General features: G+C 48.7%; 11 protein-coding genes and 2 non-coding genes across 18 annotated transcripts; 9 read left to right on the plus strand and 4 right to left on the minus strand.

The window, feature by feature from the left end:
• Positions 1–495: 495 nt before the first annotated feature.
• FOXG_16841 (uncharacterized protein) lies at positions 496–2,376 on the plus strand. 2 transcript variants are annotated; one of them, XM_018396854.1, is made up of 10 exons: positions 496–760; positions 822–865; positions 915–1,052; positions 1,098–1,164; positions 1,210–1,237; positions 1,286–1,298; positions 1,344–1,409; positions 1,458–1,824; positions 1,869–1,953; positions 2,008–2,376. In XM_018396854.1, exons 1-10 carry the CDS (start codon positions 635–637, stop codon positions 2,160–2,162), a joined length of 1,089 nt encoding a protein of 362 aa, XP_018257641.1. In that variant the 5' UTR covers positions 496–634; the 3' UTR covers positions 2,163–2,376. The 2 variants fall into 2 exon arrangements, with proteins under 2 accessions (XP_018257641.1, XP_018257640.1); XM_018396853.1 differs by having other exon boundaries at positions 509–760; positions 1,344–1,824; positions 2,008–2,304.
• Positions 2,377–3,317: 941 nt separating this feature from the next.
• Positions 3,318–6,474, plus strand: FOXG_16842 (uncharacterized protein). Of its 3 annotated transcripts, XM_018396855.1 has the most exons (10): positions 3,318–3,487; positions 3,553–3,673; positions 3,735–3,871; positions 3,931–4,215; positions 4,265–4,324; positions 4,374–4,727; positions 4,785–4,899; positions 4,959–5,673; positions 5,727–5,770; positions 5,827–6,474. In XM_018396855.1, exons 1-10 carry the CDS (start codon positions 3,451–3,453, stop codon positions 6,002–6,004), a joined length of 2,046 nt encoding a protein of 681 aa, XP_018257642.1. In that variant the 5' UTR covers positions 3,318–3,450; the 3' UTR covers positions 6,005–6,474. The 3 variants fall into 3 exon arrangements, with proteins under 3 accessions (XP_018257642.1, XP_018257643.1, XP_018257644.1); XM_018396856.1 differs by having other exon boundaries at positions 3,357–3,673; XM_018396857.1 differs by having other exon boundaries at positions 3,357–3,673; positions 3,735–4,215.
• A 461-nt stretch (positions 6,475–6,935) lies between these two features.
• FOXG_16843 (uncharacterized protein) lies at positions 6,936–8,939 on the plus strand (the record flags this gene model as incomplete). The annotated part of the gene is made up of 1 exon (XM_018396858.1): positions 6,936–8,939. The coding sequence occupies one exon, from the start codon at positions 6,936–6,938 to the stop codon at positions 8,901–8,903; it is 1,968 nt and encodes a 655-aa protein (XP_018257645.1). The 3' UTR covers positions 8,904–8,939.
• A 502-nt stretch (positions 8,940–9,441) lies between these two features.
• On the plus strand, positions 9,442–10,565 carry FOXG_16844 (uncharacterized protein). Its single transcript, XM_018396859.1, has 2 exons — positions 9,442–10,148; positions 10,202–10,565. The coding sequence occupies exons 1-2, from the start codon at positions 9,949–9,951 to the stop codon at positions 10,353–10,355; spliced, it is 354 nt and encodes a 117-aa protein (XP_018257646.1). The 5' UTR covers positions 9,442–9,948; the 3' UTR covers positions 10,356–10,565.
• Positions 10,555–10,637, plus strand: FOXG_22608. Its single transcript has one exon. It is a non-coding gene; the product is annotated as a tRNA-Lys (tRNA).
• FOXG_16845 (uncharacterized protein) lies at positions 10,600–12,061 on the plus strand. Its single transcript, XM_018396860.1, has one exon. It carries the CDS (start codon positions 10,934–10,936, stop codon positions 11,879–11,881), a length of 948 nt encoding a protein of 315 aa, XP_018257647.1. The 5' UTR covers positions 10,600–10,933; the 3' UTR covers positions 11,882–12,061.
• A 68-nt stretch (positions 12,062–12,129) lies between these two features.
• On the plus strand, positions 12,130–12,226 carry FOXG_22609. The gene has a single exon. It is a non-coding gene; the product is annotated as a tRNA-Ala (tRNA).
• Positions 12,227–13,708: 1,482 nt separating this feature from the next.
• Positions 13,709–15,932, plus strand: FOXG_16846 (uncharacterized protein). Its single transcript, XM_018396861.1, has one exon. It carries the CDS (start codon positions 13,930–13,932, stop codon positions 15,673–15,675), a length of 1,746 nt encoding a protein of 581 aa, XP_018257648.1. The 5' UTR covers positions 13,709–13,929; the 3' UTR covers positions 15,676–15,932.
• Positions 15,933–16,360: 428 nt separating this feature from the next.
• FOXG_16847 (uncharacterized protein) lies at positions 16,361–18,546 on the minus strand (the record flags this gene model as incomplete). Of its 2 annotated transcripts, XM_018396863.1 has the most annotated exons (10): positions 16,361–16,653; positions 16,708–16,916; positions 16,965–17,082; positions 17,127–17,255; positions 17,305–17,358; positions 17,407–17,436; positions 17,492–18,002; positions 18,056–18,280; positions 18,334–18,410; positions 18,460–18,546. In XM_018396863.1, the coding sequence occupies 10 exons, from the start codon at positions 18,544–18,546 to the stop codon at positions 16,516–16,518; spliced, it is 1,578 nt and encodes a 525-aa protein (XP_018257650.1). In that variant the 3' UTR covers positions 16,361–16,515. The 2 variants fall into 2 exon arrangements, with proteins under 2 accessions (XP_018257650.1, XP_018257649.1); XM_018396862.1 differs by having other exon boundaries at positions 16,420–16,916.
• A 437-nt stretch (positions 18,547–18,983) lies between these two features.
• FOXG_16848 (uncharacterized protein) lies at positions 18,984–21,255 on the minus strand. 2 transcript variants are annotated; one of them, XM_018396865.1, is made up of 5 exons: positions 20,969–21,255; positions 20,361–20,922; positions 19,598–20,312; positions 19,361–19,549; positions 18,984–19,309 (listed from the first exon to the last, which is right to left on the minus strand). In XM_018396865.1, the coding sequence occupies exons 1-5, from the start codon at positions 21,244–21,246 to the stop codon at positions 19,152–19,154; spliced, it is 1,902 nt and encodes a 633-aa protein (XP_018257652.1). In that variant the 5' UTR covers positions 21,247–21,255; the 3' UTR covers positions 18,984–19,151. The 2 variants fall into 2 exon arrangements, with proteins under 2 accessions (XP_018257652.1, XP_018257651.1); XM_018396864.1 differs by having other exon boundaries at positions 19,361–20,312.
• A 72-nt stretch (positions 21,256–21,327) lies between these two features.
• Positions 21,328–23,254, plus strand: FOXG_16849 (uncharacterized protein). Its single transcript, XM_018396866.1, has one exon. It carries the CDS (start codon positions 21,456–21,458, stop codon positions 23,148–23,150), a length of 1,695 nt encoding a protein of 564 aa, XP_018257653.1. The 5' UTR covers positions 21,328–21,455; the 3' UTR covers positions 23,151–23,254.
• Positions 21,401–24,099, minus strand: FOXG_16850 (cyanamide hydratase; the record flags this gene model as incomplete). Its single annotated transcript, XM_018396867.1, has 2 exons — positions 21,401–23,825; positions 23,880–24,099. The coding sequence occupies 2 exons, from the start codon at positions 24,097–24,099 to the stop codon at positions 23,308–23,310; spliced, it is 738 nt and encodes a 245-aa protein (XP_018257654.1). The 3' UTR covers positions 21,401–23,307.
• A 365-nt stretch (positions 24,100–24,464) lies between these two features.
• Positions 24,465–26,606, minus strand: FOXG_22610 (uncharacterized protein; the record flags this gene model as incomplete). The annotated part of the gene is made up of 2 exons (XM_018403020.1): positions 24,465–26,157; positions 26,206–26,606. 2 exons carry the CDS (start codon positions 26,604–26,606, stop codon positions 24,465–24,467), a joined length of 2,094 nt encoding a protein of 697 aa, XP_018257655.1.
• Positions 26,607–26,980: the final 374 nt, after the last annotated feature.

The following is a 26,980-nucleotide window of genomic DNA, read 5'->3' on the forward strand; positions in this document are numbered from 1 at the left end:
TACAGAGCCACACAAAGTCTCCCGATTCAAATGTAATGACAAGACTTTGTAATGACTTAATCAGTGACCTTATTACATGAGGGTGAATGACTGTTTTGAATGCACGATGACGGATATTGATATGTTGGACTTGGGGCATGGTACTGGTCTGGTCTGATCATGGATGGAGTGGCCTACTGCTGATTGGCTGGCTTAAAGGATAAGCGATAAGATCTAGTAGAGACCATTCCTCCCAAAACTTTACTGCCATATATTGATGGAATGTCATTCCGTCCCGCCACTGTTGACTACGGTGCGAACGATTGAGTTCTCGACCTTCATTTTGCTCCAAAAAGTCAAGGAGGTCCTAGCGAGCTAACCTCCTTTCTCCGCTGACTGCAACACAAACAATACCCGTCGACAATTGGCTCCCCAGAAGCAGACAAGCCCAAACCGCATTCGTTCTAAGCCGCATGCCAGCCCCACCAAAACCAGTTTCTTTATCATATCACCAAACGCGCCTCGCTTCCCAAAAGTTCCCCTCAATCCCCCTTTTCCGCTGTTGGTCGACATCAAATTCCACCCTCACACGTAGAAAGACACAAGCAAAAGCACGACTCAGCCCTTGCAGATACTGTTGGTCACGTACTGCAGAATGTCTGAACAGCCCTCTTCTCCTGTTGCTGCCGCTGCTCCTGCTGCGGCTCGGTCCGATTTAGCGCCGGCCATTGAGTCAGCTCCAGCGCCGCAGCCTGAGTTAGTTCCCGCTGCTGATCCACAGGTGAGTTTAAAGCACTTTCTCGTATGGAGATACTTATTTCGGCCTTTGCTAATGCTGTAAGGATGGTGATGAGAGTGAGACCGACTCGGCTGTTGGCGATGATGCGTATGGGATCCTTGCTGATACTACCTCACTGTTGCTGACGATTCTGCAGGGCGAGCTCCACTGCTTCCATCACCTCTAGCATCCTTGAGTACCGCACTATTCAGGGTCGAACGTTTCACAGTGATAGACATCCTACCGAGTACTTTACTCCCAACGATGAGCAGCAGTCTGCATCCATTGACATCAAGTACGTGGCACCTTCTCGGGACTGAATCTTGCTGACAATCCATAGCCATCACGCTTTGACGCAGCTTCTCAGTGGAAAGCTCTTCCTTGCCCCTATCAAGGACAACGTGCAGGTGAGTGCATACATTATTAATTTGGGACATGCTCACACCGATTAGAAAGTACTCGATGTAGGAACCGGAACAGGTGAGATTTGCATGCATATCATACGTTGACTTGGCTAATCAGGTACAGGTATCTGGGCAATGTAAGACATCTGAACCCTGGGTCACGATGACGACTCACCCTTTAGTGACTTTGCAGACGAATACCCTGAGGCTGAAGTCATCGGCTCTGACCTCTCACCCATTCAACCTAGGTACGCCTCCCCTTTCCCTCCCCAGTCAACTCACCTCATCATTTCCAGCTGGGTTCCTCCCAATGTCAAGTTCGAGATCGACGACGCCACACTCCGCTGGACATGGGACAACAACACCTTCGACTTCATCCACATCCGCTATCTCTTCGGCGCCATCAAAGACTGGTCATCTCTCTTCAAGGAAGCGTACCGCTGCTGCGCCCCCGATGGCTGGATCCAATCTGCCGAAGCAGACGTCCACATCCGCAGTGATGATGGGACCACTGATGATCTCGACTGCTTGAAGCTCTGGGCGAAGCTTTTCACTGAGGGTGGCGCTGCGCTTGGAAACCCCTTCTTCGTGCAGGAGGGCGATTTGCAGGAGAAGGGCATTCAGGCTGCTGGGTTCACTGACATCAAGAGCATTGAGTACAAGGTGAATTACACTCTGAAGATTACGAGGCAAGGCTGACGGTTTAGTTCCCTATCGGCGGTTGGCCCCGTGACTCTGAACTCGCTTCGGTCGGTAACTACGTCCGCGCGACTCTCGAGAACGATCTTGAAGGTACATCATCCAACCTTCCATCAACACAAAGTCCCGTCACTAACTATATCTCAGGCTACACCCTTCTTCTCTGGAAGACCATCCTTCAGTGGCCCGAGGACGAGTATCAAGCCTTCCTCATGGAGATGCGCAAGTTCCTCAAAAACCGCAAGGTCCATGCTTACATGACTGTCCGCTACGTCTACGGTCGCAAGGCAGAAGCTACTTGAGGACTTCTTTACGAACTGTTATAGAAAAGATCATTTTTGGGAGGCCATTTGTGTTTGAGCATGAAATGAGAATTGAATAACGTTTATAGCATACGTATGAATAGCTGTTTCCTAGAATTTAAATTTGCATTGCATTCGCCTCGCTGCTTTTGTTTAATCTCCCTTTCCTCAGTAAGGATCAAGGATTACATAGCAAAAGAGCGTTTTTCACTCCAACATGAAGAGAAAGGCCCATTATGATGAGCTCGCGAAGTGCAGCATGTAGACCAAGAGTCCAAACCCAATCTCTTCAAGACTGTATAACCACGATACAGTCACAACAAAATCATCCGATTGCTACAGCTTAAACCTTTCCAAAACGTAGATGTAATAGTCTCCAATTAGTACGTTCAGTTTCTGTTGTGTTTCCAGCATGTTCAACAAAATCTCAAATTCCCCAAAGCCTCTCCATTCACCATTCACCAAAGTCCAAGTACTTTTATTTATCAACTCGGAGAAAACTAGGCCCCGCGAGATTTCTAAGCAAGCTTTCGGACTCATATTGAGCTATAGGGTATGCAGCAAGATGAGAGATACTGGTGTTTTGGAAGCTCCAATGAGTCACTAAATGACAAAGTCGCTCATAAAATTCAAGAAACAAAATCCAACGGTATCCAGAATACTTGCCACGTTCGATTGGATAAGAGTGTAAATACCTCAATCCCATCGCCGTTGAGAAATCGACCTGTCCTTCCACATCCAGCCAGCGATTGGCTACCGAGCGACGGAGGAGAGTCCGACGCCCCGCCAGATAAGGCCAAGACGGGGAGGGCGGTCTTGAGCTCCGGTTGGTGCTAACAGAATCAAGCTTTTTGATCCTCCATTTTGATCTCGACGCCCGCAGAGATGTCATCTGAATTTGAGGCCTCCTTTTGACTCGTGTGTTTATGGCATATGTCTTCATTCTGAACAAAGTGCTCATGAGTATGAATATGCGTTGTTCTACGTCTGGCTAAGCTTGCGTTAGCGGTGATCTTGGCTGTAAAGGTGTATCGTATCCCAACAGCCCGGGAATGTCTACTAACGGCTTCTTCTTGCAGTTTAAGCATAATCATAAATGCATATTGTGCTGCCCCACAGCACTTGACTTCTTTGTCTAGTAGTCTGACTGTTTCAGGCATGCCGAGGAGCAGGGAAATAAATTGCTCAGTATAAAATGCCTAGAGCGCTTTTCTTTCCATTCTCACCCTTTCAACCGTAACCTTATTCCGTACAACGACTGTGCCTCTGGTCACTCATCTTGCCCAACATGCTACGCCCCCCGATCAACTTCCTCACATTACACTGTGATGCTACCCACTTCCGCGTGCAGCCTCTACCATCTGATAACTAATCTTTGATTTGCCGCTAGATGCGTACATCATCTTGATGGGCTTGATAGCCCTGCCTATCCTGTACCCTTACGGAAACATGCCCGCCATCGACGCTTGGTTCTTTGGTGCCAGTGCGTCGACAGAGTCTGGCTTGAACACGTGCGTTGCTTACTCTCCTTTGCTGCACTGTCGCCATGACGATTTCTGACATGTTTGGTAGTATCGACGTCAAGGATCTCAAGACATATCAGCAGCTCTACATTTACTTCATTCCTATCTTGACCAACCTGGGCTTTATAAACATAGTGGTAGTTGTCGTGCGCCTCTTTTGGTTCAAGAGGCATCTGAAGCGTCTTAGTGAGTAATTTGCAAATCCGTTCAATCGTTACCCCATGACTTATCACAGGAACCCGCAGCCCCTCAAAATCTCGACAACAGCCCAGGTATACCTGATGTCGACATTGAGAGTGCTCGTCATGAGTCAAAAGTCCCTGCTGATACAACTGAAAACTCTGCCGAAGTCACTAATGAGCCAAATGGTAAGGCTAAAGCGACAGATGACCACATCGAAGAGGATGCTACAATTGCAAATGAAGACAGGCGAGTGGCCCGTACCATGACCATCACCTTCGATCCATCCACCGAAAAGCACAAGGAAGACGCTGCCCTCTACATCCCTGGTCCGCGAGCTCGCGACCGTGGTAGGTTTACTCTTGCACGCCTCAGATGAGTACTGACAGATCAATCAAGGGTATCCAATCGCTCCCAGAAGCCATGAAGCCGCGCGTCATCCGGATGACAGTGATGATGGTGGGAGATTCTACCGTATAGTATCTGTTCATATACTGATCGGTTATAGATGATGCAATCAAACCTGTACCCAACAAAATTCTGAACAACGGAAGCTCATCCATGCGTCGTCGGCGACGCTTCAGCAGTGATGATGGCCTAGAAATCACAGTTTCCCGCTCCATGGATCGAGTTGCGGGCGTAGCAGCTTCGTTCCTGGCTCTGGGGTCACAGACAGCGCCTCAGCCGCGCGTCATCTCTTCAGACTCCAACCGACAGCCTGCCATCAACGACGTCCCTTTCCTCTCACGCCAAGCTACCCTCGGACGGAACTCGCAGTTCAAGAACCTTACTTCACATGATCGAGAGGTCCTCGGCGGTATTGAGTATAGGAGTCTGAAGCTGTTACTGAAGATCGTCGTGGGTAGGTACCTGTGTTACAAGCCGGCAAGGGGTCCATGATAGCTAAAAACATCTCCAGTTTACTTCTTTGGTCTTCATATCTTTGGTGCGGTTTGTCTCGTCGGCTGGATCCATACTGCTGATAAGCAATACGCGGATATCCTACAGGCAAGTGGACAGGATAAGACCTGGTGGTAAGTACCCAGAGACCTGTGTGTTACAAATTAGCTGACCAGATTGACCCTTCAAACAGGGGCATCTACTCCGCTCAGACAATGGTCGATAACCTAGGCTTTACTCTCACACCGGACTCTATGATCTCATTCCGCACTGCCAAGTGGCCCATGATCCTCATGAGCTTCCTCGCATTCGCTGGAAACACGCTCTATCCTGTCTTTCTGCGTTTGGGCATATGGGTCATGTCAAAGTTAGTACCAAAGACCTCACCTACACAAGAGTCCCTCGCATTCCTGCTCAACTATCCTCGTCGATGCTACATGTTGCTCTTCCCTAGCGGTCCGACGTGGATCCTCTTCGGTATCATCTTCGCTCTCAACTTCATCGACATCCTTCTCATAATAGTTCTCGACCTCTCCAATCCCGAAGTTGCCTCTCTTCCGCTTTCTCAGCGCATCCCAGCCGCTATCTTCCAGGCTGCATCAGCGCGCCATACTGGTACCGCTAGCTTCAATCTTGCAAACGTCAGCCCCGCTGTGCAGCTCAGCTTACTGATCATGATGTATATCGCCGTTTTCCCCATCGCGATCAGTATTCGCGCATCAAATGCTTATGAGGAGAAGTCCCTTGGTCTTTGGGACGAAGAGAAGTCTCTAGATGAGAAGCATAGCAAGACTTATCTCTTGACTCATATGAAGAACCAGCTTGGCTTCGACCTTTGGTATATTTTCTTGGGAACTTTCTGTATATGTATTTCTGAGTCGACGAGGATCGCAGATGTCAACGAGCCTGTAAGTGCGCTTCCAAGTGTCATGGCGATGATATGATTTGACATTGGTCTTAGGCTTTCTCGGTATTTTCGGTCCTGTTCGAAGTTACCTCTGCATAGTAAGTGTTGCTTTGGCGGGATCGGCATGGGAGACAGGAGCTAACCCTCTGGCCAGCGGAAATGTTGGGCTGAGTCTTGGGTACCCAACAGTGAGCACCTCACTATGCGGCATGTTTGGAACGTTTGGAAAAGCAGTCATCTGTCTGATGATGATTCGAGGGCGTCACCGTGGATTACCATATGCCCTCGATCGTGCCATAATGCTCCCCACTGGACAGATTATTGAGAACTGAATAGTTCTCGATAGGATATCGAGACTCTGGCAGGCAGTCGTTATTGTTCTGGATTTAAAATGCGATATGCTTCCAGGGACTTCTCTAATGATCCAACTTGACTTCTTGGTATAAGATTTTCTTGATGCCAGGCAAGTATAATTAGAGAATGGCACAAAAATCTCAGCAAACACAAGCGATAATGTCCACGGAGTATTGATCCAAGATTCCTAAGAAACTTTGTGGTAGGACCATTCCCATGATTACGATCAATGCAAGCCTGGAGAAAATCCTAGATTAGACGAACTGATTATGCAGACGATGGCCTTTTGTCTCATTAACCTGATGCCATTTCAAGACCGGTATTCGAGGGATTAAATAGAAGTTTCGTTCCATTAAACATCCAGCATCTTGATTGGCGCGCTCGGAAAATGAGCTTTGCCATTGGTCCATTTCCGCCGGTACAGTCAGACCTGACCCTCCGGAGACATGGAATAAAGAACTTATCAAAAGCGATGATCAGCTCGAGATTCTTTTCGGTCAAAAGTTCATCTCAGTGGATATTTCGGATTCTCAGGTTTCTAACTGGTTCAGCGTCGATCGGTGAAACCCCTTCGCCTCAAAGTCCAGTTTAATAAGCAACCAACTCGTCGAAGGCGTACATTTTCCCTTCGTGTGCCGCAAGATAAACATGGAACGAGTTACATTTGGAGCCAAATCGGCATCTAGTGCTGACATTAAAAAACATATCGGCATGAATCACTCAATACTGAGCTGTAACCCCGTTATCTCGATCGAGATCAATCGCAAACAAAATTAGATCCTCCGATCAACTAATAAAGGGCCAAAGTTCATCTTGCCCGGCATGCTCATCACAGTCCGGATATAATATCACTGTGAATCTCACATCAAAGGAGTACCGACGTCCCCAATACCTTGTATCTTCACTAAGATGGCGAATAACACGATCTTCATGTCTCCTGAAGAGTCGGAGCGTATCCAACGCACAATCCAAGAAGTTGCGAGGCTGCGTGAAGAACAGAAAGGCCAGTCAAGGGAACCTACAGATCCCAAATCCTTGATCGAGCAGGCTATCTCCACGTCTCTTATGCAAGAGATGTCTTCTGCAGCCTTTGGGCTTGGTACGCCAAGAAAGACTCGAGAGACTATGGTAGCTTATGGTATAGGGAAGCAATATCCCCCCAGTACATCCAAACTTGCAGATCTACAACCAATGGCCATCAAGGACCTGAGAATGGAAACGCACCATCGGGGCTTCTTTCTTTCCTTGCGCCGTGTATCGCCCGTATCTATACTTCAGGCATCCTCCTGGACTGTCGTCAAAGGCCAGTCGTCTGACGAGGTGGAGCGGCTGGAGGTTTTTCTTCATACATCGCAGTACGGCGACAATACCCTGGAGATTTCCTCTGATCTGGTGATCAAAGAACCATACTACACTCTCAATGCCCAAGGAGAATGCACAATTCGGATAGATCATCCATCTGATCTGATCGTTATCGCGATCTCCGAGAACCCAGAGTCGTGGCGGCACAAGGAGCATTACTCTGGAGGACCAGACCTTGTGTCTCCAGACGACTTCAAGAAGAAGGGCAACTCTGCACTTCTCAAGAAAAAGAACTATGCCGAAGCTTATTCCTGGTATACAGAGGGCTTGAAGCTGGCAGAGAGTGACGAAAGAGGCAAGACATTACGCAATGATCTGCAACGAAACCGAGCTCATGTCAACCTCCAACTTCAGAGATTCGATGAAGCAATATCGGATGCCTTGGACTCTATAACCAGTAACGAGACGAACGAGCTTAAGGGTCTTGATGCCAAGGCATATAATCGTGCAGGGCTTGCGGCATATTCTCAAGGCGAGTTCCTCAAGGCTCGGTGTTACTTCAAACAGCAAGAGAGACTCCAACCTGATGACCAGCAACCCAAGCTACATCTACGAAGAGTCAATGCAAGGCTACAAGAGGAAGCTAACGGGACTTACAATATGAGCAGAATCGTGAGCAATCTGTCCAAGACAGGAGGCAGGCCCGATGCAGCCTCGTACGGCGGTCCAACAGAGATCAAAGACAGCCCAGGATCTGGTCGCGGTCTTTTTGCAACACAAAACATCGAACCAAACGAGATAATCCTGTGCGAAAAGGCGTTCTGTGCGGCCTGGAGTCACGAGGCTGACACGTTCACAGCGCTGGCGTGTGATCTTCGAGAAGACGCTGCCATCAAAGTCTTTCCCACGGGTTTGCATAAAGCCGTTGTGAGAAAACTTCTCAACAATCCATCGCAGGTCGAGAAGGTACTTCGTCTACATGGAGACTACCATGGACTTGGGGGGAAATTGCAGGAAGTCGACGGTTCACCTGTAATCGACACGTTTCAGGTACATGATATCATCCAACGCAACGCCTTTGGCTTGGGCCAACAAACCGAGGATGAAGATGTCAGCAACGCTAGTACTGGTCTTTGGATACGGGCATCTTACATCAACCACTCTTGTATTCCCAATGCAAAGAAGGATTTCGTTGGTGATCTCATCATCTTTCGCGCTATAAGAAGAATTGTAACTGGTGAAGAGATCACCCACAGCTATGATGAGTCGAGTGACTATGAGGCAAGAAAGACAAACATTCGGAGGACATGGAACTTTGAATGTCGCTGTCAGCTTTGTCTTGTTGAGGGAGCAGAGAGCGAAAATATCCGGAAAGGAAGGCGGCAGGCTGAAGAGAAGGCAAACTACTTTGCAAAAGCAAACAGCCCTTATGATGCGAGTAGGATCATGGTGGGAAGGTCAAAGATGCTACGTCAGACACTCAACGAGACGTATGATGAGAAGAGCTATAAGGGACTACCGCGTCGGGCACTTGCAGTGATAGACGAGTGGCTCCGGATAGCCAGTACCAGGTAGTTGTTACATGTCGGAAAATACAAGAGATATCCAGAGTCTAAGCTAAGATACCTCATTGTTAACTCATACGATGTAGCTCTGTCCGTGGCGTTTCCTCTGTCTCGCAGTGCGTTATGGCTCCACCGCCTGCCAAAGTTATTCAATAAGTAAACATTACCAAGGTATTCAATGTGACTGTTTGTACAAAACCATTGTCTACGATGCGTGACATTCTTACAGTAAAGTACACGTTCCGTGTTCTTGCAGAGATCAAGGCCATTGTTTACATAACCAATAGATAGGATTATTCTATATGTTCCAAGGGGCATATGCTCGTGGAAACGTTCACAGGGAATGTATAATGAATACTACATATGTACAACCATTGCAGATCAGACCTTCTGAAACATGATGAGGAGGAAGATCATCATATCATACCATGTCAAATCGTTGCATGAGGCAACCTGCCTCTCAATGTATGTAAGCGCCAAGCCAACCAGGCATTGGGCATGTCGTACGCGCAAGCCGAGTATCCCGGTCCACTCACATGTCAGCGCCGAGACTCTCCAACTACCAGTGATTCTGAAGGAGGCCGCGGATCTGAAATATGCAGGCAACGTGGCGCAATAAGGGACATCGTCTCGTAACCCAAGCCTCTTGTTTATTTCGCCCAGCCTGAGACGTGCATAACCGCTGGGAGGAAAGATGCCGTTTCCGTTCTTGGCCAGGGTTTACCCCATAATATGCGGGAGGCCAAGGCGGTAAAATGCGGGCGGGAGTGATCAGATAGCCGACTCCTCCGCATTGTGGTGAGGTTCAGGCTTGTGAGGCCTCTCGTGAAGATAACTTCATCATCCGACTTTGTATCTTGGCACATATGCATGTCTCGCACTGGAACACAGCCTGAGAGATGGAAAGAGGAGGAGAGTGCGGGGTTGGGTGAGGGATGAGTTGTATATAAAGACGCCGTTCTCTGTTCTACAATTGTTCAAAACAGTTCACATCATCACAGTTCCTCCTTTCTCCTTCAACGAAACTTGTCTCTCTACTCTCAACAACCTTCAAAATGGGCAGACTCGACAACGACAACTGGCTGTACCCAGGCGACAGCCTCACCAGCGATAGCGGCAGCAACGAATTCAGGATGCAAGAAGACGGCAAGATCGCTATCTACTGGGAAGGTGAATTTGTGTGGCAGAACACAGAAGACCAGCGCGACGACATCAAGGGCGTTCATCTTCAAGATGACGGAAACTTTGTCTTGTAGTAAGTATTTTTCCCGTGAAAAAGGGCATTGCAGGAGCTGATGGTCATTCTAGTACCCATGACGACGAAGCTGTTTGGGCTTCTGACACTTGTGGCCACGGCGATGAGGTCTATCTCGCTGTGCAGGATGATGGAAATGTAGTCTTGTACAAGGGCGAGGATGATGAGGCAGAGGCCATCTGGGCGACTAGCACCAACCAGATTTAAGCGTCTCAGGCTAGTTATTCATCTGTAGAGAAGACGAGGAATAAAAAAAACAACGATATCACCATGGTACCCATAAGTGCCTCATGATTCAAGGTGGGATGTTTCCTGAAACTGATCTAATCTGTGAATGTCACGTTTCATTGATTGTCGGCTTGATATTGGTTATTCTGAGCATCGATCAGACATCATCAAGAGCCACGCCCGGTTAGCTCAATCGGTAGAGCGTGAGACTCTTACGAGTACGCGATCTCAAGGTTGCGGGTTCGACCCCCGCATCGGGCTGTTCCTATATTCGATTGCGAGCGTTAGCGAGGCTTTCATTTTTGCATTTTTGACTATCACTACCTCCAATTTTCTTATGTCCATCCCCACGTGCATTGTTGAATGGATGGAAGAATAAAGCTGGTGACGCGTAATGCTTCAATCACTTTGAGTTTGTCTTTCTACTTGGAACAGATTTTGAGTTTATGCTCCGCGGACCCCGCCCCTGCTGTGAGGCTGTGATGTCGCCATCTCCGGAGCGCCATTATCATTTCATCTTCATACAGATCAACACACTGTAATCTTCAAGAACAACCATGCGCATAGAAAAGTTTCCCTTATCTCCGCCTGGCTTGGAAGAGCTGGTAGCTAAACTTCAAGCACCCTTGGCAGCCAATTATGAGCACTCCACAGTGAGTGTTGTGTCCTGCCCGGATCTTCGGCAAGCGCCCTACCATCTAGCTACCGAGGGGTTATCAGGAGATGAGAAGATAGCAGATGTAGGAGGTCAACCGAATTTGTTCCCGCGCCCAAAGATGGATTGCGTTTGGTCCATGACTGAGCTTGCGGAGGCTATGGACATGGATCCTGCGAAGGGGGGATTACTTGGTGCTGGAGCTGGCCCGCATCCCGTTATCGGGCAGAACTGTGAACTTGCGCCAAATATTGGCTGGCAAGGCAGCTTTGAGAATGTCAAGAATGAGAGTCGCTATGCAAAGATCGACAAGGAGACAAGCGCTGTGCATGTCGACAAGAGTCCTTCTTTGGACTGCGCCTTGATGATCAACTTGTTCGGCTCCTCAGGCAATCCAGGACCTGTGATCAAGATCACAGCTCGAAAGAGGACCGGCTCTGAAAGAAGTTTTGCAGAGTGTATCCGAAAAGGTCTCCGTCTAGCCTACGGTGATGAGCAGACTGTCAGTCTCGGTGGACTCTTCTTGGTCAAGAAAGGCAAGGCAAAATACCATATCATGCCTGACTTCCCCACCGAGAAAGATTTGCCATTCAATAATCGCAAAGATGTTGATAGTTGGTTGACCTTTCACGACTTTGACGCACCAATGCTTTGTTTGTCAGTCCTGCATTCGGCTGATCGTGAAGGAAGGATGGGTTTGCGGATTGAGCATACACATTGTTACGCTGCAGACGGGAAAAATGCTGGAGGTCATTATCATTATGATTTGGACGATACGGAGGATGATATTGAGTATGAGGCGTATTTCAATACTGCCAAAATGATATATCGACTAGACAGGCCAAATTGATTCTGGTGAGCTTACCCTGAACCTGCCAGGAGTTTTGGAATCTGTTTTTTCCTGTTCCCCCACAGCACCTCATAAGGGTCAGCGAACCGTGACAAAGTTTGTATGAGAGACATCAGATTAAGTTCTGTTCGTTGCTCCTGCCAATGAAAGTCAATAATAAAACCGTTGCGAATAACGGCGTTCAACAGGCAAATGGTCTACATGTTTTGGAATTGTCGCGTCACTCTCAACCAATCATAAGTCGTTGCGGGCGAATGGTTTAGTGGTATAATACTCCCTTAGCATGTTCTCTTTCAAGAGATGTCCTTCTGGGAGTGGTCCAGGGTTCGATTCCCTGTTCGTCCAAGACAGGTGGTTTAAACCCACCATTATCCGCTTCTTTTTTCTCGATTGATCCTTTTTGCCCTTCATCCTCACCATCAATGCGATGATCCGGTCATGGATCAGTACAATTCAGCTAATCCTTTTGCCCGGGTACTGCATGCGAGTCCTTCCCCAGATTGGGTACCTCGTCATTGAATCGCACGTTTTCAACTCGTGATGCTCGTATACGAACTGCTGACAATCAGTCAGAACACCACGGCACAACCCATGATTTCTCGTATCCTGCCTTACGAGACTGCAGGTCATAAGTTCTAAGTCAAATAAAAATAAAAATAAAAATAAAGCTGACCCTTGATCCCAGTCTCGTTTTTTTGCCAAGACCCTAAGCAAAACCTTCAAAAGGCTTGCAGCCGCAACGGGATAGCCGATGCGGCTTGAAAGATACTAGCGCTGACTTTATCGTGTTCAAAATGTCCGGTTGCGACGTTGACAGGTGCTGCATGAGGAGATCCCCGGTCTGTAAGATCTGGAGAACAACGTTGCAGAATGTTGGATGTTGAAGCTGCATCATTGAAGGCTGAGCATGACTCTGGAGAGATAGGGGTCTTGAGGCGGCTGTCATTCTGTATTGGGCATTGGCCGAAGCCATCGTCAATAGTCAACGGTGGCTAGCATTCAAGTGGCACGATCAAGTCCGTATCCAAAAGTGACGGAACCAACGCCATCACCAACGTTGCAGCTCTTCTAGGCTATCAATTCGTGAGATTAGAGGCGCCTGCCAAGTCAATACCTGAAGAAAGAATCGAAGCATTGGATGCACGTTATTGAGCTAGCAGATTGTATTGCATGACATGTTACGACGTGTTATTTCCACATATTGTACATCTCCAATACAGTGCAAGCCAGCAAAATACAGGCGCAAATGTTTTGTCCAACCCACCGTCATGTCCATGTCACAAATCGTGTGTCGCCAAGAAAAATAGGCGCACTGCATCGCTTCCATATCACATTACTCACAGAAACTCCGCCCCATCCAATCTATTACTTCTGCCAGGTTTCAAGGATACGTCTCACCAGCCGTATTGTGCGACATTTTGTTCCACGCAATCAGGGAGTTATTTACTCCTTACAGTTGCAGTAGATATTACAAGAATTCCGATATTCCCACGGCAAGTCGGCAGTTTTTAATTTGTTGCATGGGGGATCCCCGCGGATCGCCGTGCCGAAAGAAGTGATGTCAAAAAAGAGCTTGCGCGGCGGCTTGACTCGCAGTGTGGATCTGGAACTCAATAGAGGCTTCTGTTCAGCTGGGTACCAAACCTTTTTTGTGGCGTCTCGTCATGTTTCTGGCACGTTGCAATGGCGTTATTCCACTGGGCGCGCTACTATTTTGAGCAGAAGCTGGGCTTGCATTCCAGCGGCTACCGGTTTACCAACCGCCACTGATTGACGCAAGGATAATGCAAATGCTGTCGCAGTTGTTTTACGGTATGAATCATGTTTCAGATAAAACAGAGGGCGAGATAGGGAGGGGTTTCACGTTTTACGGCAGATCCAGTAGCAGGGTCGAGAACTGCGGAGACCCGGTTAGATCGGATGGTACAAGGGATCCAAGGAGAGAGAAGAACTGACATGCTTGGCGAAAGCTTGACCACGCGGCGTCTAAACAACCTTGACCTTGACCTTGGTTTTGTGGGTGTTATGACGAAACGGAATACGATACGATGTGGGTTCGTATGACTAGCACCAACTGTCTCTCCCGTATATCATTCAAGCTATGGCCGCTTGAGTTTATTCGCCCCGTCAACTCTACCTCTCTTTCATGTTCACAGCGGCTTGATGACACCACCATGCGGTCTCACAACCACTTGCTGCGCGGCGTGCTAACGTTCGTGGCCATCTTGACTTTCTGCATTATTCTTACAACAATATTTCATATTAAAATATCCGACGGTCTATCAATCACACCAATCCAAGAACGGCCTTTCTTCTATGAGGAGCAACCCCCACCTGAAGATCTCAATCGCTCCGAACCGCCAAAGAAGACATCGCCAAAGGAGCCTTTCCATCGACGACCTCAACACAAAGATGATAATGATAAGAAGAAGGATCAATCGAATACTCAAGATGACTACTACGATCTCCGCCTCGACCGTGGCGACGATGCTGAGGATAAACCATACTACGACTACCATCTCTTGACCAGCCTACGGAATAACATGGGCTTTTATAACAAGATTGATGCGAGAAAGACTGGTCATAAGCTTTTTAATCCGACAATACTTGAGCTTCCTCGCGATGCTAATATCACTCATGACTTTCTCGTCATCGCTCGCACAACGCATGTCGCAAAGGAAATCAACGGCAAAAAGTACAAAGTTGCTCGTCAAGTCGCTACCTTTGCGAACCTGACCACCAACTACCTTGACCGACCTGTCATCAGGACCGGTGAATGGTCTACACTGCTGCTGGAGGACTTTGGTGGACCTGAACATCACTGCAAGAGGCAACCCGACATGGATAAGTACGTCGGCCCAGAAGACATGAAACTATTCTGGACACGCGCCGGCGAACCTCTTCTCATTTTCACTCATCAAGTCGACGATGAGACAATGTGTCAAGGCCAATTCCTCATTGACGTACGCGCCGCCCTCCCCGAGCTCGAACAAGCCCTCGGCCCCGACTTTTCATCCCGTCTTCCCCCAATCCGCTTCGCCGAACCAACAGGTCTCGCTCGCGAACCAGCACCAGGCCAAGAAAACCACCCTCGATACCAGCGCGAGAAGAACTGGGCGCTAGCTCAGTCCCCCTTTAGTCCAGACTCCGAGCTTCTAATGATGGTGGAGCCGGGACAATTATTCCGTTGGAAATCCGCCGACGAGCCCGTCGAACCCATCGTCGCGGTTGACGACCAGCAATCAGCTGTTGAAGAACCGTACCCACCGACGGCCAAGCCGGGAAAGACTTGGCACGGCAAGAAGAGGAAGACATGCATCCACGACGTCATGATCGACGATAGCCACGTCCACCAGAGCTCACCCATGCTAAGTGTCACAATGTGCAACCGCGGAAAATGCGAACCCGATGAGCAAAACACCGTGTTGATGGGCATCGTGCAGCGCCGACAAGACTTCCCGGGCGCTTCGTTTACATGGTATGACCGTCGGATAGCAGTGTACGAATCAGTAGCGCCGTACCGCATGATCAGCGTCGGCAAGAAGCTCACGTACCACGGAGAATCGGACCTCAGCTATTCATGGACGGGCTCCATGTCGTACTACACCAACCAGACCGAGTTCCCACCGTCGAACCACGGATATCTCGACGATGAGGTCTGGCTGGGCTTTGGCGTCAAGGATGCAGCCGCTGGGTGGCTGGATGTTCGGGCCAAGGATCTCATTGCAGATCATTACATGTGTCAGGGGGCATCGGTGGAATACAGGTATTATAGACAAGGTATTTCGGCATAGCGCGGTGTGTTTTTTTGGGTTGGCGTTAGAGGGACTAGACTATGGACACTGCTTCTCTTTGTTCTGTTGACTAGAGATAATTCGATACCAAATTTTATTATTTTGATAATCATGAATATCCTGTGTTGGTTGTTTGATGTTTGTCAGACTATTGATGGACAGATTTTGTTAGTGTCGGTCAACTGCCGAAACAGGTTTAGACCCAAGGGGTAAACGAAACGGTAGTTGGTGCAATACGAGAATTTCAAATGGAGATAACCCAAGAATGATATGACATGTTTTCCGCCTAGTAAAAATAGCAGTCAATAGTCACGATTAAACGAGTCAGGCGTTAACCGTCAATTCAATGATAAGGGGTTGGTCTAGATCTGTCGCATTGCAACAACTGACCGCAGAACTACGGTGCAGTCACGTCACAGACGATCATCCATTTAGTAAACCCAAAAACCTGGCATAAACTGGAGCAAGATTATACTTCTCCAATTTGATTGAATGCGTTAGTGAGTTCTGACGTTGATCCGGCATCTCGGCCAATTATGGAGAAAAAGACTCAAGATCGACCCACGGATACACGGCAAAATGCTGTCGCGTCTTCATCAAAAATATCGGCTAAAACGGCTCAGACTAACCAACGGAGAGATGTTTCAGAACACGAGAATCGCATAAATTTCGTCTCGCGTATATAATACAAGGGAGAACGAAATGATAGGAACTCGTTACGAGTCTTGTTACGAATGAACGATGCAGGGGTTGGAGGATGAACATTTTATTACACCAACAGAGTTTATATCACAATCCAGTCCTGGAACTCTATTCTTCGCGTAATGCTGAGAGATGTGATTAGGATTTGTTGGGGGCTTGGATGTCTTCCACGTCTTCGTCGTCGATTCGTTTTGCGCGGCGTGCTGCGATGCCGACATCTTCGACGTTGGAAAAGTCCGCGACGCCAAAGACTTCATCCATGCGTTCCAGTGAGATCTGTGAATCATTCGAGTCAGATTCTGGGTGAGTGCATGCATGGGGATGACTTACGCCCTTGGTTTCTGGGATCCAGTATGCAGCAATCGCCATGAACAGGTTAAACGATCCAAAGATGAAGTACGCTCTCCATGGATCGTGCAAAAGCATGACTGGTGTTGACTTTGATACTGCAAGGTTATGTACCCAGTGAGTAAAGGATGCGAGGGCAACGTTGTATGCACGAAGTCGATTCGTTGGAATTTCAGAGACATAGATCCATGCTATGGAGATCAGTACGATAACCAGACCGCCAAAGTCTGAAAACTTACAGACAGGACCCCAACTCATGTTGAATGCCGCAGCAAAGATGTATATCATCGCCAAAGCAGCAATCCCCGCTGGAGGAGGATGATCGCCCTCTCCAGGCTCAGGACCGAAGCGGAGATACTAGCAACGTCAGTGGGAGTGAAAAGGGGGAGCGGATTACATACAAAACCGACGAAGAACATGCAGAATGCTTGGATTGCACCGCCGAACATGAATGACTTGCGACGACCGAGGGAATCGGCGAGGAAGAAGATGAAGATCAAACATGTAACGACTTTGACGACGCCGTAGATCTGAAAAGTGTCAGTGAGTGATGGGGGGAGAAGCTGTAAAGGTTCTTACTCCTTGTGCGAACAGTGCAGTTGTTGTACTACTGAGACCTAAACCGCTGAAGATCTATCAAACATTAACGTGAGCACCTGACGAGCATAAGAAAAGACTTACAGTTGGTGCGTAGTAGTTAATAGCACCAGTCTGCACTTCGTTAGCAACCATTTGTCCAAACTGTCCAGCTGTAGAAGTAACTCACCCCCGTCCATTGCCCAAGCGTAACAATAGCCACCGTCAAAAGCGCTCTCTTCCTATTCCACGGTAAAGTCCAACACTCTTTCTGAATAGCCCAGAACCCCGTATCCTGCATGACCTCCCTCTCCTGATCAATCTGCGTCTTCAACTCCAACAGCTCCTGCTGAATATACGCATGATCCACCGGCAACTTTCTCACATCTGAAAGAACAGCTCCAGCCTTCTCCCACTGATCTCGAGACGCTAGCCAGCGTGGCGATTCTGGACAGAAGAGCATGCTGAAGAAGAGTAATGCTGGACAGATGGATTGGCACGCTAGGGGGACCATCCATGTTGCTTTACCGGGGAGATGCAGAAGGGAGCCGTAGTTGATGAAGTAGGCTGTCATGCCGCCGAGGACGAGGAGGAGTTGGAAGAAGCCGACGAGAAAACCGCGGATTGCGCGGGGGGAGTTTTCGGAGACGTATGTTGGAGCGAGCATTGTTCCTGCGCCGAGACCGAGACCTTCGACGAATCTGCAGCCATCAACATCTAGTCATGAAGCGCTGGTTGATGTCATGGAACTTACCGTCCGATATAGAAGACTGAGAGGTGACCGTAAGAAAACGCTTGCATGATACCACCGATGAAACCCGTCACCGCAACAAGAAGCAGCGCTGGCTTTCGACCCTTGCGATCGGCAAATGGACTGGACAGGAGAGCTCCAGCGATAGCACCGGCTTGCATTGTCGTGACGAGGTTTCCTGCTAGATCAGCTGCGTCTTCTTTTGGCCGAGTGTCAAGACCAAACTCCCTGTTAAACCTGTGTCAGCGGGGGTCCCATCGCAAGGCAGCTTTGAAACAAACCGTTTGAAGTCTGGCATAGCCAGCACGCCACCAATGATACCTGCATCGACTCCAAACAGCGCTCCAGCAAAACACGCCTATAAATGTTAGTCCACTATCCCTGAATCATTGCAGCGAATATCCTACTGAAGCCGTCAAAGCGATGACACGCCAGTTGTAAATCTCCGGCGGATCAACACGGATAGCATCATTGCGCACAATGCGCCGAAACATGCCATGTATCGTCATCTTCACTCACTTCTATCGGATAAGAGATTAAAGAAGGATTGACGATAGGAATTAAGCTTACGAGAGCACCATGGTTTTAAGTAGTGGAGACAATGAAGGTCAACACCCTCTTTTACGGGAAGGCAAACAAGCATAATGCGGGGTGTAGATCATGTCCTGGGGTAGAACATACCGGCGGGGAGTCTCGGGCGCGTGATTCGATGATGGGCTTGGCGGACGACGCGGGGAGTCTCGGGTAGAGGCGTAGGCTATCGGTTTGGAGGGGTTTTGATGTATAGGTCAGCAAGTATTGCAGAATACAGAAGCATTGTGCGCTGTTCGCTTGGTTTATTGAGGCCGCTGGTTGGGGTATGCATAATCTCGGAGCTCTTACGTTGGGGGCTGAGCGGGAGGGCTGCCTCTTGCGCCCGTAATACAACAAATCACCGTGCATGATGTAACCTGTCTCGTATATTCGTTCACTTCAGTATCTGGGCAACAAAATCCCACTGCAAGATACAGTTGATTGTGCATTAAGGGTATCACAAATCACATTCAACACCGCCCCAATCGTACAAAGCCTCGCTGTCAGGTCTTCCGACAAAGCAGCGTCACCGATGCTGACCATCCCAAAGTGCATCTGGGTTCTCCCAAATCTGTCCCAGTTCTGATCTTAATGAAGGTGTAGGCCAACCACATCTCTTCTGACATGTATCCAGCATTTCTAATACACATTCACGCTCTCGGGGATTCTGCATGAACATCCCGGCTGCATAAGCTGTCAGATTATACAAATCCAAAGATTGCATTGGGGACCTACCAATGAAGAGACATTGCGAGGACAGCATGCTCGATGCATCCTCTGTAAGCGTCATGCCAATTCCGCATACCATCTTTATACTCTCTTGAATCTCCTTCTGGCGCTTGAGTAGGCCTTGGATGCCGTCTAAATGAGGTTCATGTGCGGTGATGAGGATCTTGGAGCAATGGTGAAGCTGCACAGCGAGTCCTGTCTCAATCAGTATCAGGCCCAGCTTCACAGTTGGTGATTGCTTACCAAAGCATTGAGGATGTATCAAATGTGGCTGAAACAGTTCACTCTCCCGATTCCCCATGGTCGGCAACGCTGAGAACTCAATTGTTAGATGAGACTGCCACTCATCCAACATCTTCCTCAACGCCTTCGCCCAACCAATCCTCCCAGTCAGCCCCTCCACTTCAACAGACGAATCAACGGCGCAAAAGTTAATAACCTGCGCCATTATCCATACAGCACGAGAAGCTAACTCATGACTATCTAGATCCGCGTATCCCTTCTTGGGCATCCATGTACTATATGTTCTCCTCTTCTCACGGAAAGCAACCCAAATATCCTGTCGTAACCAAGCCCACCACGTCGTACTTTCAAGGCTCGATGTTTCAACTTCAATCTGGCGAGATCTCAAGATCCAGAAGACACCTTGGAGATGTTGTTGCCAATCTTTGCGTGACCCTCGTAGCATCTCATACGTTGAGACCATAAGCGTTGTCGCCATGAGTTCCTGACTATTCTGATACGTCGAATAACGCATAGCTTTCTGAACATAGTGAAGAGTTTGGTAGTAATACTGCAGTGCAGTGTTTTGCGACGGACGCTGATTGGAAGGGATGGTTTCGTCGAGGGATTGGTGATAGCATGATAATGCGAGAATGGCGTTGAGAAGACCCGCATTTCGGACTGCTAGATGAGGAACTCGCGTAGAAAATGTCCGAGCTGGATCGAACAAGTCAAGCTGATAAGAGATCAGTATGCATGCACCTGCAGAACGTGACCAACATACCCATGAACATATGCGGTGCAAGAAGTTCTGAAACAAGGTCTGTTCTCGATCGAGGAGTGATATACTCCGCGGGGCCTGCCATAAGCTTTCTTCGGAAACATTCGCTGCATGGTCATTGACTGCATCCCGGGTCGGTGGTTGAGCATCGATGATCCTTGTTGCTTTCTGCAATGGCGTGATGTCGCTATCTGCTTGACCATCGGGCGATGTATCGAGTAGTTCGCCGTCGAGGCCCAAGGGTGCATCAGCGTCTGGGAAGGCTTCGTTCGATGCATCGTTGGCGAGGATGCCGAACCATCGAACTGCAGCGACGCTGGCTGATGCTGCTGGTGTTGTTGAGTTTGAGTCGGATTGTCCTCCAGACCAGTCATAGTAGGGTAGCTGCTGTGCCTGAACATTCGCATCCCAGTTCAAACCCTCAGCAACATGTACATTCTGAGCAGCACCCAAACCGGCGTGCGACTGCGACGCAGCAATCGATCGCACAGTCTGCGTCAACTCATCCTGCGAACTAATAATCTGCCCCAACTGTCTCAGGATCTCCAGACTCGCAGGATCAAAGCTGCCATAAACGTCAGCATTTGTCTTCCAAGCAGGGATGAACTCACGTAGAATGATCCTTCTCAGTATTATCATACGAACAAGAAATATTCAACGACGCACAGAATCCACACGTCGGCTGCACATTATCACACTTTGTCTTACGCGCTCTGCATACATGACACGCCTTGAGACTCCTCTTCCTGGGATATCGCGGATCGGACGCGGGTTGACGCGGTCGCTTGCGTGCATTGTCCTCCGACATTGTGAGGATGTAAGGATCGGGGAGATGTGTGATTACTTCCCGACGAGTTGAGGGGGGAAATGTCTTGGCGGTGTTGGTCATGAGAATAGGATATGCACGTGCTGTGTGACCCCTCACGGGGAGTCTCGGGTATGGGGAAGTGAAACGCAGATCTGGGGAGATCGGCGGGAGAAGGATTCTGTGAGACGAATTAAAACAAGACGATTCCCATGTTTGCTCGATATTTACTTTTGCAGTCTCGGGTTGTCATTTATTGAGTTGATTGTTGGTGAACTTACCAGCCACCAAAGATGGGCGAACTCTCTGAGCCTCCCAATGGCCATGTCAAAAACAGCGTCTCGTGGCAAACAGCTCATTTAAAAACCCGACCAAAACACTTCTCAACAGACATTCTCATCGCAGGCGGTGGATTGGGCGGTGTCGCAGCTGCGCTCGGAGCTCTCCGTCGAGGCCGGCATGTTTTTCTCACTGAAGAATATGACTGGCTAGGCGGCCAATTGACCAGCCAAGCTGTACCTCCTGATGAACATACCTGGGTTGAGCAATTCGGCGTAACACGGTCGTATCGTGCTCTACGTGATGGCATACGACAGTATTATCGCGATAATTACCCGTTGACAGAGGAGGCGAGACGAAGGGCGCAGTTGAATCCTGGGGCGGGACATGTCAGCAAACTTTGTCATGAGCCGAGAGTTGCTGTGGCTGTTATCGAAGCCATGCTCATGCCGTTTATCGGTAGTGGACTTCTCACTGTTAAGAAATGCGTCAAGGCTGTTTCTTGTGAGATGGTTGGGCAAGTTGTGAGGTCTGTGGAGTTCCGAAAACTGGATGATGGAGGGACTTTCACTGTTGACGCAAAGTACGTCATTGATGCTACAGAGCTAGGAGATTTGCTACCAATCACCAAGACGCCATATGTGACGGGATTTGAGTCTCGAAAGGATACAGGAGAGCCGAGTGCGCCGGAGGAAGCGCAGCCTCAGAACTCTCAAGCTGTATCGATTTGTTTCGCCGTGGATCACATCGAGGGCGAAGACCATACAATTCCCAAGCCTGAGAGATACGATCACTGGAGAAGCTGTCATCCTGACTTTTGGGGTGCGCCATTGCTTGGCCTCAAAGCACCGCATCCTCGAACTCTTGAGATTGTTGAGCGAGAGTTTACGCCAAATCCGAACGATGATCCAGCTTCAGTGATTTCAGACCAGAGAAAGTCAGGAGGCGATATGAATCTCTGGACATTTCGACGAATTGCAGCCAAAGACAACTTTATCCCTGGGGTGTATCGTTCAGATATCTGCCTTGTAAACTGGCCCATGATCGACTACTTCGAAAAGCCTATCATCGATGTCTCAGAGGCTGAACTTCAAGAACGTCTCGCTGAAGCTGCGTCTTTGTCGTACAGTATGCTGTACTACCTCCAAACAGACTGCCCACGCGCCGATGGAAAGGGTACAGGCTACCCTGGTCTTCGCTTGAGAGGTGATATCACAGGTACAGAACACGGTCTCGCCATGGCCCCCTACGTCCGTGAATCTCGACGCATTAAAGCTATCACCACAGTTGTGGAGCAAGATCTCTCCCTTGACGTCCGCGGTTCCAAAGGCGCAGTGCACTATCCTGATAGTGTCGGCGTAGGCATGTATCGCATCGACCTTCATCCATCGACTGGCGGTGACAACTATATCGATGTAGCCTGCTGCCCATTCGAGATTCCACTTGGTGCTTTGATACCAGTTGAGAGACCTAACTTACTCGCAGCTTCAAAGAATATCGGGACTACGCATATTACGAATGGATGTTACAGGTTACATCCTGTTGAGTGGAATATTGGTGAGGCAGCGGGGTTGTTGGCAGCGCATTGTTTGGACAAGGAATTATCGCCGCATGAAGTACGGGGGAAGAAGCAGTTGTTTCAAGAGTTTCAGGATATGATCATCAGAGAGGGTATTGAGACGGAGTGGCCTGATGTATCTGGATACTAATCAGGGTTCGTAGAGTTGCGATGGTAGGTAATGATGAGTAGAATTAGCTTAAGAGTTTTGTATCAAGACATAGATGATGGAATGAAAGATTAGTGAAATCCAACCACAGACTACTTGCAAGAGACTGCATGAAAACCCAATCTATAGCGGTAGGCACTCAAATCTCATATGGCTTTTGAAGCTGATTCCCCTCAACCTGCTCCGCAAACTTTGGAATGTGAGTAGTATGGCACCACGGCTTCAAGCTCTCTTCCTTCCGAATCGTGGCCGCAAAGCATCCCAGCCATCCCTCACGAGGCAAAGCGTTGTTTACTTCCTCGCGCGTCTTCTCATGAATGATCTTTCCGAAGTCTTTGACATTTGGATGTTCACCAACATTATCGTAGATCGTAGCCAGTTGGATGAGTTGCCCGAGAAAAGTGATTCTTCCCTCAGTGCCGAGATCTTGATGACGAATTATAGTCTCGCAAACGGCTTCGGCTTGGTCTTTGGTAGAGCCGTTGTCTTGAAGGAGGTTGAGAGCTTGGAAGCCGCCTTGAAACTCAAAAGAAAGGCGGGTTGAGGACATGTTTTCATCGGTGGTGCCGATGTCATGGAGGAGGCATGTTAGTGCCAGGGTCGAAGGGGAGAGAGTGCCAGCATGCTCTGGGAACTGCTGTCGGAGAATGACAGTCGCTGGTGGAAAGGTCTGTTAGGATGTGGAGTTCTTCGGAGGTCAGCTTGACTTACACCAGTAGTAAACTCTCATGGAATGGTTATAAGTCTGCTTCAGGAGTTTATCTTTGGCATGTTGCCGTGTCTTCTCGACAATTGGGTCGTCGTTTGGGAACTGGATGCTCTCAACATCAACGTACTCAGGTTCATTGATGTAAGGTCCATTCTTGAAGATCTTCCCGGCGTCAACTGGGACTGCAGTCCATCCATTGATGGCGACGTCGTCGGAGCTCATGTTGAGAATAGCGTAAGAATTGACAAGACACAGAGAGAGAAAATTGATAGTGAGATTGAGGATACAAAGACGAAATGAGAGAGAAATGCGACGAATAAATAGTGAAAACTCGGCGCTGTATTTCTAATCAAGACTATCAACCTGAGGACGTCGTTTGAGGGGTAACGTGCGACTACCAACCTAAGGCCGTCGGTTTTGGAGTTTTGGCCTCGATGATGATAAGGTGTGTTATGTCATCATGCCCGCTGACATCTTTGCGTCATTATCACGAGGCATAAACTTCACGTCCATTGAGTTGGAACTTCTTATAATAAATGTTAAACAGATTCCTATTTCATCAGTGAAATCACAAGCGCCTTGGAAATTTAGACCTTTCCAGCGACAAGCTCATATGAAGGCGGTGGGGCCTCAGACGCAGGCAACTCGGCCTCATGTCGAACAGCCGGAGTTGAGGGACCTGCCTCAACTTCCCTTGGTCGAAGAAGTTCCTGCAAATCCTTTCTTCCAACAGCCTTGATGAACTTGACAGCTTCTTGATTCTCTTTAGCTGTAGGATCAGCACCGTAATCCATCAACTTCGCCGTCAAGTTGTAATCAAGTTTCATCAGCGCCAGCATCAGAGGCGTTCTGTTCAGTCCATCGACCTCATTGACATCAACACCTTGTGCTAGCAGCGCCTCAACAGTGTTCTGACGGTTGACGTCGATGGAGTATGTGAGGAGCGTTTGGCCCGAGATCATGCGAACCTTGGTGTTGACGGCTCGGCTCAGAAGCGCTTGCACTACAGGGGTACTGGGCATTTCGACAGCGTGACATATAGCTGGCAGACCGAAGGTTATATCAACCGTTTCAGGACTCGCACCATTAGCCATCAACATCTTCATAACCTCAACCTTCTCGTCGTTGTTCAAAAATGGATTTCTGATAACCTTAATGAGAATAGGTTGCTGAAGCGCATCTGTCCCATCAACATCGGCACCCCCCTCGATGAGTTTCTTCACGATCTGGAATCTCTTCATTCCTATTGAAGCCTCTAGAATACTCGTGCCAAGAACATTCAACAGTTTCGCACTTGCGCCTTTGTCAAGGAGTAGTCCAACCATATCGGCGTTGCCGCTTTGGACAGCTGTGTAGAGAATGGAATGTTTGATCGCACTTTCGGCATTGGGATCGGCGCCGTGATCGAGGAGGATATTGGCAAGTTCGACGTTGCCCTTTTTGACAGCGTATACGATGATCTCCTCGCCTATTGCATCCTTGGCATTTGCGTTGGCGCCGTGGGCAAGAAGAAGACGGGTGATCTCGATGTTGTCCGTCTTGACGACCTGTACAATGACTTCCTCTCGCCTCTCATTCTTTGCATTAACTGGAGCGCCATTCTCAAGGAGAAACTTGATACCGTCCAGGTTGCCTTTAGCAACAACATCAACAAAGTAGGGCTTTCCAGTCTTTGATTTGCCGTGTACACTCTCCCCAGAATCGATAAGCATCCTGGCGATCTTGAGACTTCCAACAGAAGCAGCCTTGAATAAGGTCGGTAGCTTGTTGCTTTGTGCCCCAGCTTGTAGAAGAAGACACGCGGTTCCAACTTGATCGTATCTTATGGCGCACTTTAGTGGTGTATCCCCGTCTTCGTTTCGACCGTTGACGTTTGCGGCTTGGGAGATTAGGCCGGAGACTTGTTGCTCGTCTCCACGAGTGGCGGCTTGACAGAGCGTTGAGACCAATGGATCGTGTTTGCGGAAGCCTGATGTGAGAGCTCTAAAGAATGAGGAACCTTTGGGACGGCGACAGTTGTTTACCGGGCTTTGAACAAGTGGTGGTGAAGACATTGATGACGATGCTATGGGCGGCGATGTCGTCGTTGATGCGGGCACTGAATACGAAGGTGGTGCTACTTCTTTCTCCGCGACAGGGGTTTTCTCGCTGTTGGACATGGTATCCTTTTGGGCAGTAGTATCCGGTTTGACAAGCCTCTTGTTCAGAGCCGACTTTACTGCTTCTTGAGCTTGATGGGTAAAATAACCCGAGCCAGATGGGCCTAAAGAATCATCCTTCCTGGCTGGATATTAGAAAGTGAGTCAATATTTGGAACTGGCAACGCACCTAACGAGGCGAGTGTAAACCTCAAGCATGTCATTGTAAACACTAAGGCAGTCTTCATGTGCCTTCAAGAATTCACTGTCCGATCCTGCTACATTCTCTGGCTGCCAACTGTCGAGTTGCATACGTAGAAACTCGAGTGCTGTTTCGTAAGTCTTCAAGAGCGGAATGAGAGTGTTGCGAGTATCGCGAAGCTTTCGGCTGTCGGGTTTAACATGGAGGAGCTCTTCCAATTCGCCCATTCTGCGCTTCAGCTCATCAAGACCAGACGATATGATTTTCAGCTCAAGAACGTGCTGTTCATCTCGTTCGGCTACCTTGTCTGCGGCAGCTGCACAAGAGGCTGTGCGCTTCGAGATGGAGCTGCACAGGTTGATGAGATCGATGGAGGTTGCCGCAGTCATGATCGTGGGTTCTGGACGTTGTGTTGGTGATGGTTGATTAGATTGGGGTCAGTCTGGTAATATATAATGGGGGGAGGTAGCCAATGCTTGGCTGTCAGGTGTTATACCTGATGTGTGATATTTCGGCCGAGCTGGTCGTGGGTTGATGACGATAATTGACAGGGGCATTGACATGGGTGCGTGGCGCGGCGTAGCGTCGAGACTAACAGCCCTACAACATGATTCTCTCATGTGTACCTTTCTCGGAGCATCCTTTTCTCATCCGGCCATTTATACGAGTCAATCCTCCATCTAATCATGTTTCTATTGAGATTTCAAAGGTAGGTAGCACTTCCACATCCACCAATATCTCTGCCAATGGCCAAGTCTGCTGA

Source organism: Fusarium oxysporum, chromosome 13 (assembly GCF_000149955.1).
Source record: "Fusarium oxysporum f. sp. lycopersici 4287 chromosome 13, whole genome shotgun sequence".
In the NCBI taxonomy this organism is placed as follows: Eukaryota; Fungi; Ascomycota; class Sordariomycetes; order Hypocreales; family Nectriaceae; genus Fusarium; species Fusarium oxysporum.